The 23,134-nt window shown below is 36.1% G+C and overlaps 2 protein-coding genes across 3 annotated transcripts in view; both read left to right on the top strand.

Moving 5' to 3' along the window:
- The first annotated feature begins 2,517 nt into the window (after window positions 1-2,517).
- On the top strand, window positions 2,518-17,577 carry map6b (microtubule-associated protein 6b). Of its 2 annotated transcripts, XM_073818132.1 has the most exons (4): window positions 2,518-3,624; window positions 5,958-6,174; window positions 13,857-13,896; window positions 16,166-16,300. In XM_073818132.1, the coding sequence occupies exons 1-3, from the start codon at window positions 2,906-2,908 to the stop codon at window positions 13,890-13,892; spliced, it is 972 nt and encodes a 323-aa protein (XP_073674233.1). In that variant the 5' UTR covers window positions 2,518-2,905; the 3' UTR covers window positions 13,893-13,896; window positions 16,166-16,300. The 2 variants fall into 2 exon arrangements, with proteins under 2 accessions (XP_073674233.1, XP_073674232.1); XM_073818131.1 differs by lacking the exon at window positions 13,857-13,896 and having other exon boundaries at window positions 16,166-17,577.
- A 2,349-nt stretch (window positions 17,578-19,926) lies between these two features.
- The window catches only part of LOC141284847 (histone H4 transcription factor), a 6,267-nt gene continuing 3,059 nt past the window's right edge, over window positions 19,927-23,134 (top strand). Inside the window, exons 1-6 of the mRNA XM_073817867.1 lie at window positions 19,927-20,175; window positions 20,419-20,575; window positions 20,700-20,926; window positions 22,398-22,509; window positions 22,588-22,740; window positions 22,841-22,915. Coding sequence (XP_073673968.1) covers window positions 20,425-20,575; window positions 20,700-20,926; window positions 22,398-22,509; window positions 22,588-22,740; window positions 22,841-22,915 — 718 coding nt within the window. The 5' untranslated portion in view covers window positions 19,927-20,175; window positions 20,419-20,424. The remainder of the gene's footprint in view (window positions 20,176-20,418; window positions 20,576-20,699; window positions 20,927-22,397; window positions 22,510-22,587; window positions 22,741-22,840; window positions 22,916-23,134) is intronic.

Genomic DNA, 23,134 nt, shown 5'->3' with positions numbered 1-23,134 from the left:
TGTCTTTCATAATTTTTTACTAAAACATATTTGCAATGCAAATCCCAAATGTTTAAAATAAAATGAAAAGTGATGTTAAACAGTGCATGAACAACATCTGTTGCTCTTTGTATTTAGAGTCAATTCCACTTTGGTCCTCAAGAGAGCAGCATTTGCAAGTATGTATTTTCATATCAAATCATGCCACTTTAAACTACTTGGGTGTCTGTAGATGGGATGGGTGGGGTCATTCAGAATAAAAAGATGTATTAATGAGGGAGGGAGTACAAAACCATTAAATCAACAAGGAGCTGCTGCTGTTGTAATATCTCAAATAAATACAAAAGGCTTTGTAGCCACATACATGTGAATTTAAAACAAAATGTTCACTGTTGCCATACTATTCAACCCACTTGCTGATTGGAGGAAAAAAGCCAAAGGCGTGGAAATTTGAGGATACTGAACAGCAGGCCAAATAGACTGTGTGTGTATATCCTCTCACCCAAAAATCCATTAGTAAGGCTTGCATCAAGGTTTCTGATGTCAGGTTTTTCCTTACTTGTCACTTTTAAGTCTGCTTCTGGAATTTCTGACATGATATTTCAATTGGGGTAGGGCATTACTTTTCAGTTTGGCCATGCATTGTGGATGCATTGTCAGTTAGATGCAGAGCTCTGGCAGCATCACCGAATATCTACACTGAGCTGTGCCCCACCCCATGGGTTACACAATGTAACACACAACACACACATGCACATGTACCACATACTGCTATCACCGCAGGCACCACTAGATGGTATGTTGTACACATGTAAGAACGAAAAGAACAAAAGAAAAGTAGATGTAGCAATTCATTCATGCAGGGTGGGTCCAATATTCACCATACATTTTAAAAGCATGCATTCACAAATGTGGAAGTGCTGGAATTATGAGACAAACTTTTATTGAATATATTCAATAATATTTAAATCAAACTGGGAAAAAATCCCCATTTTAAGAGAACATATTTGGGCTACAAAACCAGTCATAAGTAGCATGGGTATATTTGTAGCAATAGCCAAAAATACTTTGTATGCGTCAAAATCATACATTTTTCTTTTATGCCAAAAATCATAAGCATATTAAGTAAAGGTCATGTTCCATTCAGATGTTTTGTCCATTTCCTACCGTAAATATATCCAAACTTATTTTTTGATTAGTAATATGCATTGCCAAGAACTTCATTTGAAAAACTTTCAAGGCGATTTTCTCAAAATTTTGCGTATTTAACCATATTTATTCAGCTTTCAGATGATGTCTGAACTAAATTTTACAAAACTGACCCTTATGACTGGATTTTTGTTCCAGAGTCACATTTTATTGAGTTTTTTATTATTATTTAATTAAATGTTAGTAAAAGTATGCGTTTTATTCATGTCCATTATTTTAACTGCTGAGAAACTACAGTCAAAATGTGTTTAATTGGCTACCTTTATGGAAATTAACCGTGGTTTTATTACAGTGAAAGTGCAGTAACCATGTTCTTTTGGTGTATTGATTAGCATTTGTATAAGCACAGTTTTAATACAGATATCATGGTTGAACTATGGTTAGTGTAGTAAAACCATAGTTAATTTTCATAAGGGTAATAACACGAAAGTTTCAAACAATAGCCTATACATAATTTTATATAACTTGTATGTAGGCCTAGGTGTGTATTTTCTATAAATGTGTGGAAAAGGGGAATGATTGTACTTAATTTAGTATAGGCTAACAATACTTTTACTTACACAGTTTTGTAATATGAATCATTCAGTTACTTATTCAAACTAGGACTGTTGTTCCACTGTCATTATTATGATTATATAAGACAGTCAATCTTAATGATACAACAATAATAGACTATTTAAACATTGTATGTATCAAATATGGATGTTATATCTGTATTATGGTATGTTTTATAGTTGCCAACTCTTTTTTTAAGACACTTTTAGTCATAAATGTGACCCTGGTCCACAAAACCAGTCTTAAGTAGCATGGGCATATTTATAGCAATAGCCAACAATTCAGTGTATGGGTCAAAATTATAGATTTTTCTTTTATGCTAAAAATCATTAAAAATCATGTTCCATTAAGACATTTTTAAATGTCCTACCATAAATATATCAAAACCTAATTTTTGATTAGTAATATGCATTGCTAAAAACTTAATTTGGACAATTTTAAAGGCGATTTTCTCAATATTTAGATTTTTTTTGCACCTTCAGATTCCAGATTTTCAGTTGTATCTCAGCCTAATATTGTCCTTTACATCAATGGAAAGTTGATTTATTCAACTCTAGAATGATGTATAATTTTCTCAATTTCAAAAATGGACCATTATGACTTGCTTTTGTGGTCCAGGGGGGTCACAAATGTCGCCAGTGTAATGAACCGGGCTTCAGATCAACAAGTTCCAGAATCATGTAGCGTCTGCAGACAGAAACTGTGAAGCAGTGGGTGGATGTGGATGTGTGACAGTCTTGAAATGGTTAAATGATCGGCGTCTCCACCCGATGCTGCCCAGACGCTGACGGCTGCAGGTGACAGTTCACTCCGCAGACCAAGAGCGATTTTCCTAGGAAACACGAGAACCGGGGCGGTGTCTTGTCATACAGCTGTCAATGAAGTCGACCGGACGATGTCTTTTCTATAAAGAAATCTTTTATTTGCATTTGTAACTGAGAGAAAACAAGCACATCGAAATTACTCTGCCGAGAGAAGTGCGCAAGCGCGTACACTACGATACAGGGAATTTTCAACACTCTGGAAGGAATTCTCTCATCTGAAAGGACATTTAAAGGAAGGATCATCGCTTTTCTGATTAAAAATAGATTTTATCCGTTGTAGTCTTCATTTCTGAATCGTTTCTCTTCAGATTCAAGCTTTCGCCTCGTCGTTATCGATCATGGCATGGCCCTGTATCACCAGGGCTTGCTGCATCAACCGCTTCTGGAGTGAGTTGGACAAAGGTGACATTGCAGTGCCTTTGGTTTTCACTAAGTATTCAGATGTGGCCGAGGTGCAACATCTGCACCCTCAACCCAAACCCTTAATATCACAGAAGCCGGTCATCACTGAATCCCAGCCTGGCCATAGCGCTCACCAGGAGGCGTCGACCAGAGCGACTCACGCCGCTGCCGATGCCGCAGCATCATCAGCTCAAGATGGGTCAGGGGCTTCTGTGATGCGGGAGGATTTCAAAGCCTGGAGTGTTCGTCCGGAGCGAAGCTGCAAACCCAGAAACGAGTACCAGCCATCAAAGACCCCTTTCAACAACGTGACTCAGTACCAGAAAGATTATAAACCGTGGCCCATTCCGAAAAGAGGAGATCATCCTTGGATTCCCAAACCTACTCCCTCTGCACCTTGTAAGGCGGAGAGCAAGTTCTCCAAACAAGAGCAGGCCACTTCTGAGATGGAAACCGGTGTGGAAAAATGTGAGATTGAAGAGAAACAGCACGAAAAAGAGAGTAAAGAAAGGAGAAAGAAGGTAGACAAGAAAGAGAATGTGCCAGAGGGGATCAAAATGGAGAAAGATGTTGCAGTGGAGGGTAAGAAGAGGTCGGCTGCAGATGCTCTCAACAGGCAGATTAAGCAGGAAGTCACATCTGGAAGTTCATATAGGTAAATATATTACAAATCTGTTTCATTTTTATGCAGTTAATAACTTTGTTGTCAAGTAATCCTGCTGTAATTGCCTGTTAGTGAGATACATTTTCATTTTTGGAGTTTCAGAGAGATATTAAAAGATATTAGAATAAAAATATTAATTGGACTGAATAGCTGTTTTATTGGTTCCCAGAACATCCTGGTAAGGTTAGGTTATAGTTATAAAAATAAAATGAAGAAAATATATACACTGCCATTCCGAAGTTTTCGAACAGTAAGATTTTAAATGTTTTTTAAAGAAGTCTCTTCGGCTCACCGAACCTGCATTTATTTGATCCAGAGTACAGCATAAACTGTAAATTTTTAAAATATTTTTACTATGTAAAATAACAGTTTTCTATTTGAAAATATTTGAAAATGTAATTTTTTTTTTCTAATTACAAAGCTACATTTTCAGCATCATTACTCCATTACTGTCACATGATCCTTCATAAATCATTCTAATAGGCTGATTTACTGTTCAAGAAACATTGATTATTATTATTATTATCATCAATATTAAAAACTGTTAAGTAATTTTTTCAGGATTCTTTGATGAATAGAAAGATCCAAAGATCAGCATTCATCTTAAATAAAAAGGGGGTTTAAATTAAGAAATTAATAAAGTTATAGAAATTCTACTCAGCTGTTTTCAACATAATAATAATGGGTGTTTTTAAGCAAATCAAAACATTAGAATGATTTCTGAATGATCATGTGACTGGAATAATGATGCTAAAAATTCAGATTTGAAATCACAGGAATAAATTACATTTTAAAATATATTCAAATAGAAAACAGTTATTTTAAATAGTAAAAACTGTTTTTGTACTGTTTTTCTGTACTTTGGAACAAAAAAAAAACAGGCTTGGTGAGCAGTAGAGACTTTTTAAAAAAACTTTTAACTGGTAGTGTGATCTCATATTATATACACAATAGCAATAAATTATTCATAATTTATTGATTCTCCCTAATTTTTTTAGCAATTTTTTTTTATTTTGGTTGATTTTTAAATTATTTGTTTTTATTTAACATTTACTGTAAACTCATAAACCCTGTGCAGTTCCTTTACAAACACCAGTTTGGAAACCCTTGACGTAATATAATATAATATAATATAATATAATGCACTTCATGTTGTTAATAAAAAAAAAATGGAATATATTTTCTTACTCTTTGCATGTTTATCTCAATATCGTACAGGATTATCCTATTTAAATCAATGTGATAAACAAGTTAGGTCAAAAGTAATCTAAAAGTAGTCTGATTATATTACCTAAAATGTGTAATATAATACATTACATTACTAACTACAATTTTTGTCATGTAATTTGGAATCAGTAACAGATTACAATTTGTAAGTAATCTACCCAGCTCTGTCAACTGATTAAATAATCGCTTTTATGTTCATTTGAAGCAAATATTGTATAAAACAGTGTTCTTTTCACTTCAGCAGTTTTGTGCGCATCATTCTTTTGCCTTAATTTAATTGCGTTATGTATCTGCATTTTCTCAGCAACTTCATTTGTAATCCAGTTTTCTACACATCACCATTTAAAACTCAGCCAATATGCTCATTTCAACTGCGTCAGCGGTTCTTAAAACTCATAAACCCCATAAATATTAGCAGATAAATTTTCCTGATTTCCACAAAATTATAAAATTCATCATGTATCTAAAAATGGGCTGTAATTTTGTATATTCTAGATTTGGGGGAACCAAAATTAGAACTGGTCCTAAAAAAACCCTCATTAATTATCCACCTATCTGATTACTGACTACTTTTTTATGTTGACATAAAACCAAAACTATAAGATTCAGCATATCAGATCACAGCAGATAATGTAACATCTGAAACAGAAGATTTAAGAACCTTGTCTAAACACAAGATGTAAAAAAAGATTTAGATCCAGTCTTTGAAAAATGTCAAGTCACCGGTGTAATTTCCTCTCTGTGGGTGACTGAGGCTAAAATACTCCAAAATGTGTTGAGTCATTCTTGAGTTTTCAGATCATTTTGTGCACACTCACTCTGCATAAAGCTGTAATACAACAGATGTACCTCAATGTCCCAATTAGTTTGTCCTGATTTCGTTACAAAGCGTCTGTTTTGGCTGAGTAATTATGCTGAATATTGACTTTACTCTCTTAAAATAGGTCAGAGCCTCAACTTTAGATGCCATCTCTAAATAAAGTGCATATTGCCACATGGTTGCTGATCTGTTATCGTTTGTCAGGTTATTGGTTTTGGTCTATAATGAACCTGTCTAATATGTCTAATTATTTTCATTCATCTCTTTGCTTTTCTAGGACAGAGTTCAAGGCTTACAGAGATGTCAAACCAGTGAAACCCATCAAAGCAAAATCTCAGTACAAACTCCTTGTGGAGGAAAAGACCAGCCTGGAGACCAGTTACAGTGCCACCTTTAAAGGAGAGCAGGTCAAACCTCAGGCCACAGACAACAAGGTGATGGAGCGCCGCCGGATACGAAGCCTGTACAGTGAACCAAGCAAAGAGTCCAGCAAGGTAAGATGCTTTCTCAGGTCAGCAGTTTATGACCGATCACACAATTTGTTGAGCTGTAATGCACTGTTTTATTACCATAGTGATGCAATTAATAATGTCATATATGAGGGTAATCGTCAGAACTTAATTACACTGTGAGAGATTAAATTGTAACACAAGAGTATGAATTTTTCATTAATATGGGGCTCCAAGATCTGTCAGTCTGATGCTATCAGTTCTGAGATAGAAAAACACAGTCTTACACTGTGTCTACACCGGACGCGAGCGGCGCGGCGCGAAGCGATGCAACTAATGACATTAGAACCTATTATGCTGTCTACACTGGATGCGGCGCGGGGCGGCACGGCAAATCCCTGACAGTAATCTGCTGCCGCGTTCTATTTATGACGTGCTCACACAAAGTTTAAATGATTTGCAATGGTCGCTTTGTCGCGTCCAGTGTAGACAGACTTTAGCTGTTGCGGTGTAGACACGGTGTAAAAGGGATAGTTCATTCATTTATTTACCCTCATAACATTCCATGCAGTGTTAAAGGGATAGTTCACCCAAAAATGAAAATTTGGTCAATAATTACTCACTCTCATGTTGTTACAAACCCATAAGACCTTTGTTCATTTTCAGAACACAAATTAAGACATTTTTCATGAAATCCAAGAGCTTTCTGACCCTGATTAAGGTCAAGAAACGTAGTAAGGACATCGTTAAAACAGTCCATGTGATATTAGTGGTTCAACTACAATTTTAGAAGCTACAAAAATACTTTTTGTGCGCAAAGAAAACAAAACTAACAACATTATTCAACAATTCTTCTCCTCCGCATCACCCTAGCGGCATTTCGTATCACAATGTATGCACGTGTTTTCCTCTGCACGTAAACAGAGGATATGTTGAATAAAGAATTGTTAAATAAAGTTGTTATTTTTGTTTTCTTTGCGCACAAAAAGTATTCCTGTAGCTCTCGGATTTCAACAAAATATCTTAATTTGTGTTCTGAAGACGAACGAAGGTCTTACAGGTTTGGAACGAAGTGGGGGTGAGTAATTAATGACAGAATATTAATTTTTGGGTGAACTATGCCTTTAGTTTAGTATTTTTTGTAAGCTATTACAGTTTTTTTCAGTTACTTTCATTGTAATTGTAATCGAAGTATGTTCTTTTGTAATTTTTATTAGTATAGTTGTTAAAGGAACACTCCTCTTTTTTTGGAAATAGGCTCATTCTCCAACTCCCCCCCCGAGTTAAAAAGTTGATTTTTACCGTTTTGAAATCCATTCAGCTGTTCTCCTGTTCTGGCAATATCACTTTTAGCATAGCTTAGCATAGATCATTGAATCCTATTAGACCAGTAGCATCGCGTTCAAAAATGACCAACGAGTTTCCATATTTGTTGTATTTAAAACTTGACTCTTCTGTAGTTATATCGTGTACTAAGACCAGTGGAAATGCAAAGCTGCGAGTTTCTAGGCTGATAAGATTAGGAACTACACTCCCATTCCGGCGTAATAGTCAAGGAAGTTTGCTGCCGTAATATGGCCGAAGCAAGCAGAGTATTATCAGAAATGAGTTCCCAGCTAGTTTAGCATTTGCACATGTGCTGCATGGTATTACTGCTCCTGCTTCAGCCTTATTACGGCAGCAAACTTCCTTGACTATTACGCCGGAATGGGAGTGTAGTTCCTAATCTTATCAGCCTAGAAACTGGCAGCTTTGCATTTCCACCGGTCTTAGTACACGATATAACTACAGAAGAGTCAAGTTTTAAATACAACAAATATGGAAACTCGTTGGTCATTTTTGAACGCGATGCTATTGGTCTAATAGGATTCAATGATCTATGCTAAGCTATGCTAAAAGTGATATCGCCAGAACAGGAGAACGGCTGAATGGATTTCAAAATGGTAAAAATCAACTTATTAACTCGGGGGGAGTTGGAGAATGAGCCTATTTCCAAAAAAAGTGGAGTGTTCCTTTAATAATTATATATACAGTGGTGTGAAAAAGTGTTGACCCCCTTAATTTTTTTTTTGCATGTTCGTCACACTTTGTTTCAGATCATCAAACAAATTGAAATATTAATCAAAGATAACACAAGTAAACACAACATGCAGTTTTTAAATGAAGGGTTTTTTTAATAAATGAAAAAAAAAAATCCAAACCCACATGGCCCTGTGTGAAAAAGTGCCCCCCCCTCCACCTGTTAAAACATAAATGTGGTTTATCACTCCTAAGTTCAGTTTCTCTAGCCACACCCAGGCCTGATTACTGTAAGTAGACCAAAAGATCCTCAAAAGCTACACATCATGTTGAGATCCAAAGAAATTCAGGAACAAATGAGAAAGAAAGTAATTGAGATCTATCAGTCTGGAAAAGGTTATAAAGCCATTTCTAAAGCTTTGGGACTCCAGCGAACCACAGTGAGAGCCACAATTACCCCAAGAGTGCAGGGACGACTCATCCAAGAGGTCACAAAAGACAACAACATCTAAAGAACTGCAGGCCTCTCCTGCCTCAGTTAAGGTCAGTGTTCATGAGAGACTGGGCAAAAATGGCCTGCATGGCAGAGTTTCAAGACGAAAACTGCTGCTGAGCAAAAAGAACATAAAGGCTCGTCTCAGTTTTTCCAGAACACATCTTGATGATCCCCAAGACTTTTGTGAAAATACTCTGTGGACTGACGAGACAAAAGTTGGTCTGGGGCTGTTTTGCTGCTTCTGGACCTGGAAGACTTGCTGTGATAAATGGAACCATGAATTCTCCTGTCTACCAAAAAATCCTGAAGGACAATGTCAGGATATCTGTTCATGACCTCAGGCTTAAGCGAACTTGGGTTCTGCAGCAGGACAACACCTCTGAATGGCTGAAGAAAAACAAAATGAAGACTTTGGAAATTGAAAAATTGAAAATTTGCTAAACGTTTACTCACCCTCAGGCCATCTAAGATGTAGATGAGTTTGTTTTGTCATCGCAGCAGATTTGGAGAAATTTAGCATTGAAACACTTGCTCAACAGTGGATCCTGTGCAGTGAATGGGTGCCGTCAGAGTCTGAACATCACAATAATCCACAAGTAATCCACATGACTCCAGTTCATAATTGTCTTGTGAAGTGAAAAACTGTACATTTGCAAGAAACGTACAAATCTGTTCAAATTAATTAAAAAAATACATTGTCCAAAATCATGGATGGCCTGTGGGTGAGTACATTTATTTCTGGGTGAACTATTTCTTCAAAGGGGTCATGAACTGCCTTTTATTTTGTACTGTTCTCTGAGGTCCACTTGTAATGTTATCAAGATTTTTACATCAAAAAACATAATTTAGAAGTAATAGGATAGTTTCTGTCCTGCTTTTAACCCCCCTCATCAGAACGCGTTTGAATAGACGTGGCGGATTGCAAACAATCTGTAAGAAGAGACAAAGCAATAGTGACCATGGAATGAAAACAGTTTTTGTTGCGACATCAAATAAAGTTGGCACAGCATCGTCTTTTAGTTGCAAACTTTTTGAAAATCCCGTGTCGAATTGTGTCACTGTGTTACTGATGTAACCTTGGTTCCCTGAGATAAGGGAACGAGTGTTGTGTCGCTGACGCTATGGGTAATTGTTAACGAATCCGCAGTAAAATGAAGTAAACAAAGGACCGAGTTCTTACTGACACGGTCTGGAACTTCATTAAAAATAAAGTTCATCCACTCTTTCCTAACTTTGGGATCAGAAGGAAGGCAATGCAAAGACTGATTATTTTCCACAAATTGACACTGCAGAGCATCCTGTTGTTTTCAGAGCCATCTTTATTGTTTGGTTTCTGTGTAGACCTGCGTGTTCTCCTCTCTGGTAAACACTATGCGTGAATCAGTGGGCGGGGCTAAACAGCAGCGATGTCAATCTTCTTCTGCGGAGGCAATGCTTGTTTACCTGTTACATCATAGAGCAGAGCATTCCAAAAGCTGTTGCTTTGGCAGACTGCCTTCAATATAAGCTGCTTTTAGACTAAGTCCGAAATTTTCGTCAAAAATGTTTGCACGTTAAAAAATAAATACGACCTCACGTTGTTGTTAGGTGCCGTGCTGGTAGACGAGACGGGAGACGGAATCCAATAACAAATACTTTTAATGTGAAGATTCAGGAAGACAACAGGTACATCCACACACGTAGACTAAATGAATAACATTAAATGACCGACCAAGACTTCAACTCAAAGACAGACTTATAAAGGCAAACCAATAATGAGACACAGGTGAAACAGATGACACTTAACAAGGACTAAACCAAATAATCTCAAACTGACGGGGGAAGACAGAGGGAGAAACCAAATAAGAAAAAGGCAAAAGACATGAAACATAAGGAGACATGTAACAGTTGTGTTGATCACATTTACACACTGCCTCTGAAAGTTTCGTTCGCCATTAAAAAATTCGGATCTAATTAGTTTTTTGCGTTTTTGCATCTGTAGCAAGCATTTTAAAAGGAAAGGATGACAAATATGAAAATACGAACATTTTAGACTCAGTGCAGTGACCTTTACAACAAAGTTTATGAGTTCTGAAACTTACAGGAAGTTTTTATAGTACAGTGACCTCTTATATGTCAATGGATCAAAGGAATTATGATTTCTCAGTTCATGACCCCTTTAAAAGTATGTTCACGGATTGTACATCAGGGGCTTTCTTACAGAAACATACTTAATCCTACTCTATCTCTTTAAATTAGAACATTTCAAATATTAAGTAAAGAATTAAGATTTAAAGATTAAAGGGATAGTTTACCCAAAAATGAAAATTCTATCATTAATTACTCACCCTCATGTCGTTCCAAACTCGTAACCCGTAACCCATTCATCTTCAGAACACAAATTAAGATGTATAGACAATAACGCAACTGGCATGTTTAAGGCCCAGAAAGCTAGTAAGAACATTGTTAAAATAGTCCACATGACATTAGTGGTTCAACCTTTTATGAAGCTACGAGAATACTTTTTATGTGAAAAGAAAACAAAAATAACTACTTTTTTCAACAATTTCTTTTCTTCCATGTCAGTCTCCACTGTGCGTTCACAAGAGTATCACGTCGCATGCGTTCTGACGTAGAACCCGGATGCGCTGTGCAACGTTTACAAACAGAAGACACACACTAGCTGTGTTTCCATCACCCCGTTTTTATGCACAATTTGAAGTATTGCATCAAAAACATTTTGAATAAAAATCCCTTAATTCACAAGTTTTTACATTTATTTGAGGTGTTTTTTTTTTTCTTTTTCTTGACTGTGAAAAAGGGTTCAGGTGAATAATGGGAGATGGAAATGCATTTGCCAAATAAATTCCTGACTAAAATCTGACTAACCAGCAGACCGATCCCATTCCACAGCATCTGAAATGTTGCTATGGTCATTCTGAAATGCCCGAGAATAAAATGTATAATTGCCTCCAGGAGCAGGCATCCACCTCCAAAAGCAACGGCCGAGTTTCATCTGCTTGCTCCGAGGTGCAAGTAATTTATTATATGTGACCCTGGACCACAAAACCAGTCTTAAGTAGCACGGGTATATTTGTAGCAATAGCCAAAAACACACTGTATGGGTCAAAATTATTGATTTTTCTTTTATGCCAAAAATCATTAGGATATTAACTCATACAGTCAAGCCCGAAATTATTCATACCCCTGGCAAATTTTGACTTAAAGTTACTTTTATTCAACCAGCAAGTTTTTTTTGACCGGAAATGACAGGCTTCTCCCAAAAGATAATAAGACGATGTACAAGAGGCATCATTGTGGAAAAAAATATTTCTCAGCTTTTATTTACATTTGAACAAAAAGTGGCATGTCCAAAATTATTCATACCCTTTGCAAACTGTCACAGTCTATGGGAAAATCCAAAGTTCTATACCATTTCAAATAGTCCAAGCTGTTCTAAAGAATCCTAATTACCCTGATTCATTGGGAACAGCTGTTTTAATCAACTCAACAGGTGAAAAACAGAAGCTCTCTGCTGTTGGTTTGTGCACAGTCATGGCTAAGACAAAGGAGCTCACTAAGGACCTGCGGCTGCGCATTGTGGCTGCTTACAAGTCAGGAACGGGCTATAAGACCATATCTAAATGTTTTGAAGTTCCAGTGGCTACAGTGCAAAGTATTATTAAAAAATACAAGACGTTCCGCACTGTGAAAAATCTCAGAGGATGTTGTAGCCTTCATTTGGCGTTAAGAACACCATCCCCACTGTCAAACATGGTGGTGGGAACCTAATGTTTTGGGGGTGTTTTTCAGCCGGTGGACCAGGGAACCTAATCGCAGTAAAGGGCACCATGAAAAAGGAGCAATACATCAAAATTCTCAACAACAACATCAGGCAGTCTGCAGAGAAACTTTGGCACCAGTGGACATTTCAGCATGACAACAACCAAAAACACACAGCCAAAGTGGTGAAGAAATGGTTAGCAGACAAAAACGTTAACGTTTTGCAGTGGCCCAGCCAGAGTCCTGACTTTAATCCAATTGAGAATCTGTGGAGGGAGCTAAAGATCAGGGTGATGGCAAGGAGACCCTCCAACCTGAAAGAGTTGGAGCTCATCTCTAAAGATGAATGGGCAAAAATACCAGTGGAGACATGCAAAAAGCTGGTCAGCAATTATAGGAAGCGTTTGATTTTGTAATAGCCAATTAAGGCTTTTCTATTGATTATTGAGAAGGGTATGAATAATTTTGGACATGCCACTTTTTGTTCAAACGTAAATAAAAGCTGAGAAATATTTTTTTCACAATGATGCCTCTTGTACATTGTTTTCTTATCTTTTGGGAGAAGCCTGTGTCATTTCCGGTCAAAGAAATACTTGCTGGTTGAATAAAAGTAACTTTAGGTCAGAATTTGCCAGGAGTATGAATAATTTCGTGACGATTTGGAATTTATGGGTTTATGGAAACGGATCTTGCTTGCAAATGTTTTATTCGATATTCACAACTTTGGATGGAAACAGGCTACTGTACATAAAAAAATTTTTTATAAGCATATCTAAAGAGAGAGGATGACTTGCAATTTTTTGCCCAGCCTTACTTATTTGAACCTGAATCTACAGATGAACTAAGAGGGATGGACATTCTACATCAGAACAGTGGCTTCTGCATCAGCAGCACCACACGCATACATTATGATACTCTTTTGAAGACATGTCGAAGACGAAAAGAAGAAATTGTTGAGTAAAGTGTTTTTTTAGTTTTCTTTGCACACTAAAAGTATCCTCGTAGCTTCATAACATTATGGTTGAACCACTGATGTCACATGGACTATTTTATAAATGTGCTTACTATCTTTCTAGGCCTTGAATATGGTAGGTGTTGCTGTCTATGCAGGGTCAGAAAGCTCACAGATTTCAGAAAAAATACCTTAATTTGTATGAAGATGAACTAAGGTCTTACGGGTATGGAAGGACATGAAGGTGAATAATTAATGACGGAATTTTCATTTTTGGGTGAACTATCCCTTTAAGGTTTAAATGTCTTCATTTGTCTTCCACAGAAGAAAGTAATACAGGTTTGGAATGACTTGAGGGTGAATAAATAATAAAAATTTAATTTTTGCTCAAATTGTTCCTTTCAATGTAACAGCAAATATGTTGAAACAAGGACAGTTTTCTAGTGTTGATGTGCATGTAATGTGTTGATGTAGCCCCTCCCTCTCTCACTCTCATAGGACTGTTCTGACAGTGACAGCAGCTCTGTTCTGTAGTCAGGTGTGTTCAGTGATTCTTTTGGACAGCATGGATCTAGAGTATTTCACCATACAGCTGCACCATCACAGAGATTCTCAGTGGGACCAATTCTGATTAAATCCTCTTTACGATGAGGATTTGCTGAACACTATGCTTTTTTTTCTTTTGCATGAAACAATAGTGTCTTCACTATGAAAAGGGGCTCTATTTGGCATCCAGAATACAAATGATTTATGCAAGATTACTGGCTTCAGAAACGTGGAGCAGAAGTGTTTGAGTGCCAAAAGATACTAATAGGGCTGCACTCCATTAGTATCAAAAGTCCGCTCACATTGATCACTGCGATCATGCTATTGTGCAAGGCATTTGAATGAAGTGCAACATCGCTAGAATACGGAAACCTTGCAAAATAGCAGAAATCTACCATAATTGGAAAGTAAAGGTAAACTAGTCACATATTATATATGTAATATATATAAACCTTTGTGACAAATTTTGATAGCTTGCTTTAAAGGACTTGGCTTAGATACAAACTAACTGCATCTCTTTTTTTTTGAGTATGCAGAACAAATCACCTCCTGTTTTAAACACATCATCTGCATTTAGCACACTCAATAAGGCCCGGAAATCACATCCTAACACGTATTTCTGTCATGAGATACTAACTTGGATGCCACAATACTAATTGAAACATGATTCACATTTTCAGAATTATTTTATTGACTTCATTTTGCACTGGAGGGCCAGTGATTGTGTTTCTACTGTACATTACACACTTTTCCTGTTTATTTATTTTTTTCCTGCTGTAACTGTATGGCACTCGGAAGGTCTGAGTGCTTACCATAATGGGTTTGTGGGTAAAAAAAGACAAACTACACTACACTACTGTTCAAAAACATGGAGTCCATTTTTAAATATTTTTGAAATAACCAAGGTTGCATTCGTTTAATCCAAAATACAGAAAAACAGTAATATTCTGAAATATTACTTTTATATACTATATATATTTGATCCAACATACAGCAAAAGCAGTAATATTATAAAATATTATATCTGCTTTCAATTTGAATACATGTATAAGTGTAATTTATTCCTGTGATCAAAGCTACATTTTCAGCGTCATTACTCTAGTCTTAAGTGTCACTTGATCCCTCTGAAATCATTTAATATTCTGATTTGTTAAACAAACATTTATTATTATTGTTATTATCAATATAACAATTTAGTACATTTTTTTTTTCAGAATTCCTTGATGAATAGAAAGATTAAAATATCAGCATTTATCTTAAATAAAAAGCTTTTGTAACATTATACACTATACCATTCAAAACTTGGAATCGGTATTTTTATTTTATTTTATTTTATTTTATTTTTTTATTAGTAATACTTTTATTTAGCAAGGATGCTTTAAATTATTTAAAAGTGATGATACTCAGCTGTTTCCAACATAATAATAATACATGTTTTTTAGCAGCAAATCAGAATATTAGAATGATTTCTGAAGGATCATGTGACTGGACTAATGATGCTGAAAATTCAGCTTTGAAATCACAAAAATAAATTACATTTTAAAATATATTCAAATAGAAAACAGTTATTTGAAATGGTAAAAATATTTACAATTTTTACTGCTTTTGCTGTACTTTAGATCAAATAAATGCAGGCTTGGTGAGCCGAAGAGAATTCTTTAAAAACATTAAAAATCTTAAATTAAAAATTTGACTGATAGTGTAAATAACTGCTTTGTATTTGAATATACTATAAATCTATTTATCTTACGGACTCCAAACTTTTGAATTGTAGTGTATATGGTAAAAGTGATAAAGCATTTTTATTTTTTATGTTTATTTTTTTTAAACAAACAGGAACAGTTAAAGGGATAGTTCACTCAAAAATGTAAATGTTGTCATTAATTACTCACCCTCATGTTCCAAATCTGTAAAACCTTCGTTCATCTTCAGAACACAAATTAAGATATTTTTAATGACTTTCTGGTCTTACTTACACATTCAAGGCCCAGAAAGGTTTTCTTTATGCACAAAAACTATTCTCGTTGTTGTGGGTCAGAAATCTCTTAAAACAATATCTTAATTTGTGTTCTGAAGATAAACAAAGGCCTTACCTTTTTGAAGCAACATGATGGTGAGTAATGAATGACAGAATTTTCATTTCTGAGTGAACTATCCCTTTAAATCTACAATATTATACATATAACAGTTACAATCGTTCATGTGTGTTGTTTTGCAGTTTGGAATAATGCACCAAAATGTCTCAATTTTTGTTCCTGTAGGTGGAGAGGCATAATCTATCACTTTCCAAGCCAAAAAAGACAACAAGCCATAGCAAAACAGTGAAAAAAGCAAAGGAGAAGCCAATCGCTGGGAGTCAAGCTGCCAAGAAGAAAACCTCAGTGAGCAACCAGGAGCCAAAGCCAGAGGGAGGAGTCACCAAGAAAAGCAAAGAAATGATCAACAGACTAGCCGAGGCGAAAGATTAAGTGCACTTTTGTGTTTGGGGGTGGGGGGGGAAGGTTGAGGAGGCTATAATACGGAATAGAGGACTCTCATCCCCTTGTTCATGACCTTACTCTAATGGCCCGACTCTGATGGTGTCTTTACCTACGTATTGTAGTGGATCAAGGCTTGTCTGCTTGATTTGTCTTGACTGTGCGGCCACTGTCCAGTCTATTATGAATCTATCTTTGCTTTCGCCCCGCGTCTGCTCCCTTTCCATATACATCACTAGCTTTCTCTGTGGCAAAGATGATTCATGGATCCTTGTTGCATGCTGCCTCTGAGCAAATGGCTATAAGCCTTACTGTATTAGATAAGGCTTTTGCTTTATCTTGCATTGAAAGATTTTTACAGCAAACAATAATGGTCTTTTCTTTCAAGCAATCGAATGTAAAATAGAGTTCATTTGAGGTATATGGACCACTAATTAGATGCACCAATAGCATTGCTATATTTGTCACCACACATTTGGATTATAATGATATTATATTGCTCACAAACAATCAACAACGAACAGCTGCATGTTTAAAGATTGTGTGACAGTGTTACACCTGAAAATAGCAGTTAGGAGCCTTACGAGTTCACAAGAGCACCATGTTTAACAAATAAACACGATCCACGACTAAGAGTCACTTCTTTTCTAAACAAACTGAGGCATGGTCTCTCTTAAAGTGTTACCTTGTAGTATAGAGCATTATGCTGTGGAGACATATTTATGCTTAGCTTGCTCTGCTCTCAATAAAGCAACATTCAGATGTGCTCTCATATGCATCTATGTACTAAGAGAATTTGCTGATGTAAAGCGAAAACTGCCTGCTTTTGCATATGCTGTAATACGGATGATTGAATTGGGAAGAATGCTTCTAAGCATACAGCTGAGGTCCATGTGGTTGACAGACCGAAGCATGCCCATCAAGTCATCTGTATGTTGATCATCATTCTGACCCGATCTGGTCTGGAGGGGTGAGAGCCCTCTCAGTGCATATCTACAGCCTCTTGGTCCCGAGCTCCTCCTGGGTTGTCCTACACGTGCTGTGCACACCATTCTAGGTGCTATCCTCAAGCTATGCTTTCCATAACAAGTAGTGCCTGTATATTGAGCAACATAGGGCCATCAGATGTCCAAGTGGTAATTCTAAGTGTGATGTGCTTGTGTTGTGAGCTTGCATTGAATGAAATTGATTAAAATCATTAAAGCAATACATTTGTGATGTGGTTTGTGATTTTGAACTTTAATGGTTGATCAATCTCACAGCATCATGTTTTAATGTAAAATGGCCTCATGCTATTGAAATCTTTTCAATCTTTTTGAAATAGATTAGGGAATTGTAATTACTCATTTAAAACATACATACGTATCTCTATACAAAACTATATATACAGTTGAGGTCAAGTTTACATACACCTTGCAGAATCTGCAAAATGTTAATTATTTGACCAAAATAAGAGGAATCATACAAAATGCATGTTGTTTTTTTATTTTGTACTAACCTGAACGATATTTCACATAAAAGAGGTTTACGTATAGTCCACGAGAGAAAATAAGAGCTGAATTTATAAAAACGACCCCTTTCAAAAGTTTACACTTGATTCTTAATACTGTTGTTACAGCATTTTTGTGTTTTTGAACCCTTTCCAACAATGACTGTATGATTTTGAGATCCATTTTTTCACACTGAGGACAACTGAGGGACTCATATGGAACTATTAGAGAAGGTTCAAACTCTCACTGATGCTCCAGAAGGAAGCATGATGCATTAAGAGCCAGGGGGTGAAAACTTTTGAACAGAATGAAGATGTGTACATTTTTCTTATTTTGCCTAAATATATATTTTTTTCCATTTTGTACTGCCCTTCAGAAGCTACAGAGAATACAAACATGTTTCCCAGAAGACAAAATAAGTAAATTTACCCTTAAAATTTTTTCACCCCCAGCTTTTAATGCAAAGTTTTTCCCATGTTTAACCACTATAGAGACTTCCAAACCAGCGGCAAATTCCAGAAAATCTGACCGAGGTAAGGCTGTTCTTATGTGAGAGCTCACATCTCTGAAAACATCGAAGCAAATTTTCAAATAGACGTTATGTTTATTAACAAACTGCATATTTGAAGTCTAAAAAAGTACATTCTTGCCTAAAAACCTCTTAAGACTACATACTGTGTACTGCATACTGTGTTGCCTGCGGTTTTCTTGCAGAATTGGGCTATTTTAACACTGCCACAGGTTTTTTATGTCCGCGGATTGGAATTTTACTAGAGAAACCCTGCCAAAAATGTGTTATTTTACCCCCAGAATGTGATTTTTACTGGGGGACCCCACTTGGAACGCCATTGGGCTGGTTTTGAGTAGAAATTAGGTGGGTTTTGTTGTAAAAACATGGCAACACTGTCCGTGACACAAAAACAGTAAAATTATAGTGAATTTGGGTACGACATTCGCTGTGAGAAATACAGCAAGTGCATTGATACAAACGGTGAAATGGTCCGAGTTCCGATATCACTAGAATGTTGCACACCTCTCAGCCAATCAGATTCGAGGACCAGAAAGAGCTGTTGTATATTGTATTTTGGTTTTTGGGCCTTTTCTATATTGTATTTTGATTTTTGGGCCTTTTCTAGATAAGAATTAAGCATACTAGCGAAAAACAGATCCACAAGATTTTTAAAATAATCTCATGTATGTGATGCTCGTGATAAAACTAGAAGCATTTTATACTTTAAACTCAGTTTACGATGGTGGAGCTGCTGGCCTTAAGTGTCAGAAAAGAAACATTGCAGACGCACCGGACTCCCAGCAGCGACTCAGTCGTCCTCACAAAATTCAATAAATAATTCAAGTCACAGGCTCTGCATACTGCTGGCTAATTCAAGTTGCTGCACAAATACTGTTTGGGTGTGGTATGGAGAAAAAGAAGATAATGGGGCAGTGTAGCTTTTAGTAAAAATGTGAAAAGCATAAATGAAACTGTTTAAGTGTCCTGAATTTGTGTATAACTCATTAAAATGAACAACATCCCACCTCTATAAAGAAAAATCACCTCTAAAAAAATATCACATTCCAAAATTCAGCCGCTTCTGATAATATTTGAATAAAGATGATAAAAAAAAACACTCTTATTATCCATTTTTTGAAGATTTGAAAACATGTCCTGTGCCCTCCAGTGGTTATTTTGAGTGCTGCTATTTTTATTTTAAAACATAAAACAAACAAAAAATACAACTATTGATTATATGCATATTAACATAATACCAATAACAAGCTTTGCAAATTGAAAACCAATAACGAAAGTAATCATTTCATTTTATGTTATGTTATAAACTCCAATAATATTAATAATTGTATAACATATGTTTCTTCTTGTTCTGTTCAACAGGCATCCAAATATATTAATACACTTCCACACTGTTGTAAAACTATTTACTTTCATCTTTCTGAAATGTCCCATGTCAGCAGCAAGATTCAGCAAGGCTTTTATTTTGTCTGTGACACGGAAACACACGTCATGTCCTTCTGCATCCTCTCAAACAAACAAATTACCCGCGTTCCTGTCTGTGTCCTCATCCGCTCAACGTACATGAAATTGTAGGTTTTTTTAAATCCCGCAAACAGCGAAGCAGTTTTACAGAACAGAGTCCAGTTATTCAATATATTTTAAGACTATGTGAATTTCCCTCTACGTTAATGTCTGAATGTGTTTGCGCGCTTCTGAGCCTCGACCAGTTAACTTAACTTACTAAAACTGAACTAGCAACTGATCCTCAAAGCAGCCAACTCATTAACATCAAAGTAAGTGAATTTATCTTTCATAACCTCTCTGGTAAGATCAAGATGTTCTATTAAGATTTGTTATCTTGTGTATGGTGATATAAACAACAATCACTCGACCTTGTTTACATGAGGAGTTATTAAACATTTGTTTACATCGCATTAGCTGAAGTGTTATAGTTGTTAAGAGTGTTGCCTTTACCAAATGAATTGCCCTTAGTGTTCAGAAGTCTGTTATTTATCTAGTTGTTTGCTTTCTCAAAGGTTAAGATGGCAAAAAGAAGAAATGTCTCTAAAATAGTGGTGGCATGTGAGTGGGGATCATGCACTTTCAAGAGCCAAAGTATGGAGGAGTTGAGTGATCATATGTCTGTACATTTGAAGGAGCATCTTGGGGAAGGAGATGCAATGGAGGAACTGGGTAATGCATGTATAAGTAGACAAATAAGACAAATTTTAATGCAGTGTCTGTGATTTGTATTGTATATAAATTGTAGTCAGCGCATGTATTAAGATGATTGTGTTTGACGTCATGTCTATTATAGAGGATTATCCATGTCTATGGAGGGGCTGTGAGTTCCTGGCGATGGGAAGCCAAAGTGAGCTGATCGCTCATGCCCATTTCCACATCTTCCACAGCAAGCTGAAATACATAGGGACTCAGCTTCTTGAATCCCACCCCGAACTTCCTAGTTGCACTCAGGATCTTCACAGCAGCAGTCTAGTCCCGGATGTCTCTGAGGGGTTCGTCTGTCAGTGGCAGCACTGTGATGTTAGTATTGTAGCATGAAAATTTACTCACTCTCAGGCCATCCGAAATGTAGGTTAGTTTGTTTTTTCATTGGAACAGATTTGGAGGAATTTAGCATTACATCGCTTGCCAGTGGGTCCTTTGCAGTGAATGGGTGCCGTCAGAATGAGAGTCCGAAGAGCTGATAAAAACAGCACAAGTAATCAACACGACTCCAGTACATCAAGTCCTTTATCTATAATATTGATTTCTCGAGTGAAAAAGTCTGAATCATTCGAGAAGTATCCACAGATTAAGCACTGTTTACAAGCAAAAACAAACAAATGTTTTTGAACAGTAAGATTTTTAAAGAAGTCTCTTTTGCTCACCAAGTCTGCATTTAGTTGGTCCAAAGTACAGCAAAAACAGTAAATTTAAAAAATATATATTTTTACTATTTAAAATAACTGTTTTCTATTTGAATATATTTTAAAAGCTAAATTATTTGCATCATTACTCCAGTCTTTAGTGTCACATGATCCTTCAGAAATCATTCTAATATTCTGATTTGCTGCTCAAAAAACATTGTTAAAAACAGATGAGTAGATTTTTTTCAGGTTTCTTTGATGAATAGGAAGTTCAGAAGGACAGCATTTATCTGGAATAGAAATCTTTTGTAACATTACAAACGTCTTTATCATCACTTTTGATCAATTTAAATCATCCTTGCTAAATAAATGTATTAATTTCTATAATTTCTTTCTATTCAGTTTCTTTTTGAATGTTTTAGTTTATAATGTTACAAAAGCTTTTTGTTTTAGATGAATGCCTTTGGATCTAGTCATCGAATCCTGAAAAAAAACTCAACTGTTTTAAATATTGATAATAATAATAATAAATGTTTCTTGAACAGCAAATCAGCATATTAGAAAGATTTCTAAAGGATCATGTGACACTGAAGACTGGAGTAATAATGCTGAAAATTCAGCTTTGAAATCACAGGAATAAAATACATTTTAAAATATTTTCAAATACAAAACAGTTCTTTTAAATAGTAAAAATATTTCTGATTTTTACTGTTTTTGCTGTACTTTAAAACAAATAAACGCAGGCTTGGTGAGCAGAAGAGACTTCTTTTAAAAAAAAAATGAAAAATCTAACTGTTCAAAAACATTTGACTGGTAGTGTATGTCAGTGGATTTTAATTTGGAAGGATAGCAGGGGATGGATTTTTTTTCCATGGGAGGAAATGTTAATATGGATTATTGGCAGGTATTTTGGTCAAAACTGGTGGTTTAACATTAAAGATTAATTTTATTTTTGACGGCACCCATTCAGTACAAAGGATCCATTGGTGAGCAATTGATGTAATACAAAATTTCTCCAAATCTGCTCCAATGATGAAGCAAACTGATATACATCTTGGACATCCTGAGGGTAAATTTGCTTGAAATATTCCTTTAAATTTTACATTATATAATGAGATTGTCTTTTTTTCCCTTTGCTTTATCAGAGTTCCTTTAATAACCCTGAGTGGTTCTACCGTCATGTTGACATGCATGCACACTGCACTGAGCTCCAGCCACTTCCTGATCGACAGCAGGCTCTCTTCTGCAGCTGGTCAGGTAGGCGCTTTCTGCAAAGCAGGAATGTTCCATCAATGTTTAAAATGTTCCTATGCGAGACATTTTTCCTTTTTTTAGGCTGTGATGCATTCTTTAAAATAAAGTACCGCCTGCGTGAGCATCTGCGCAGTCATACACAGGAGCGGCTGGTCGCTTGCCCAACTTGCGGCTGTATGTTCTCCAGCAATACCAAGTTCTTCGATCATATCCAGAGACAAGCAGAACCAGAAGGTCAGTTGACTTTTGGATAGTTTCTCTTCACTCGCTGACAATATGGCAACTCTTATGTTTCAGAAGTCTGTAGTTGTTTCATAAATGTGTTTTATTGCAGATTCTCTTACGTGTGGACATTGTGACAAAGCATTTGCCAATGAGAGGCTGCTGAGAGACCATGTTCGTCAGCATGGTGAGTGATTTAGGTTCAGTTCACTTTCAGAATAAAAATCTCACCGTTTAGTCACCCCAGTGTCAGCCAAGATGTTCATGTCTTTCTTTCTTCAGTTGAAAAGAAATTAAGCTTTTAAGGAAAACATTCCAGGATTTTTCTCCATATAGTGGGGATCAATGGGTTGAAGGTCCAAATTGCAGTTTCAATGCAGCTTCAAAGGGCTCTACATGGTCCCTT

This window comes from Garra rufa, chromosome 14 (assembly GCF_049309525.1).
Source record: "Garra rufa chromosome 14, GarRuf1.0, whole genome shotgun sequence".
Taxonomy (NCBI): Eukaryota; Metazoa; Chordata; class Actinopteri; order Cypriniformes; family Cyprinidae; genus Garra; species Garra rufa.
This window is presented reverse-complemented; position numbering and strand designations above follow the sequence as displayed.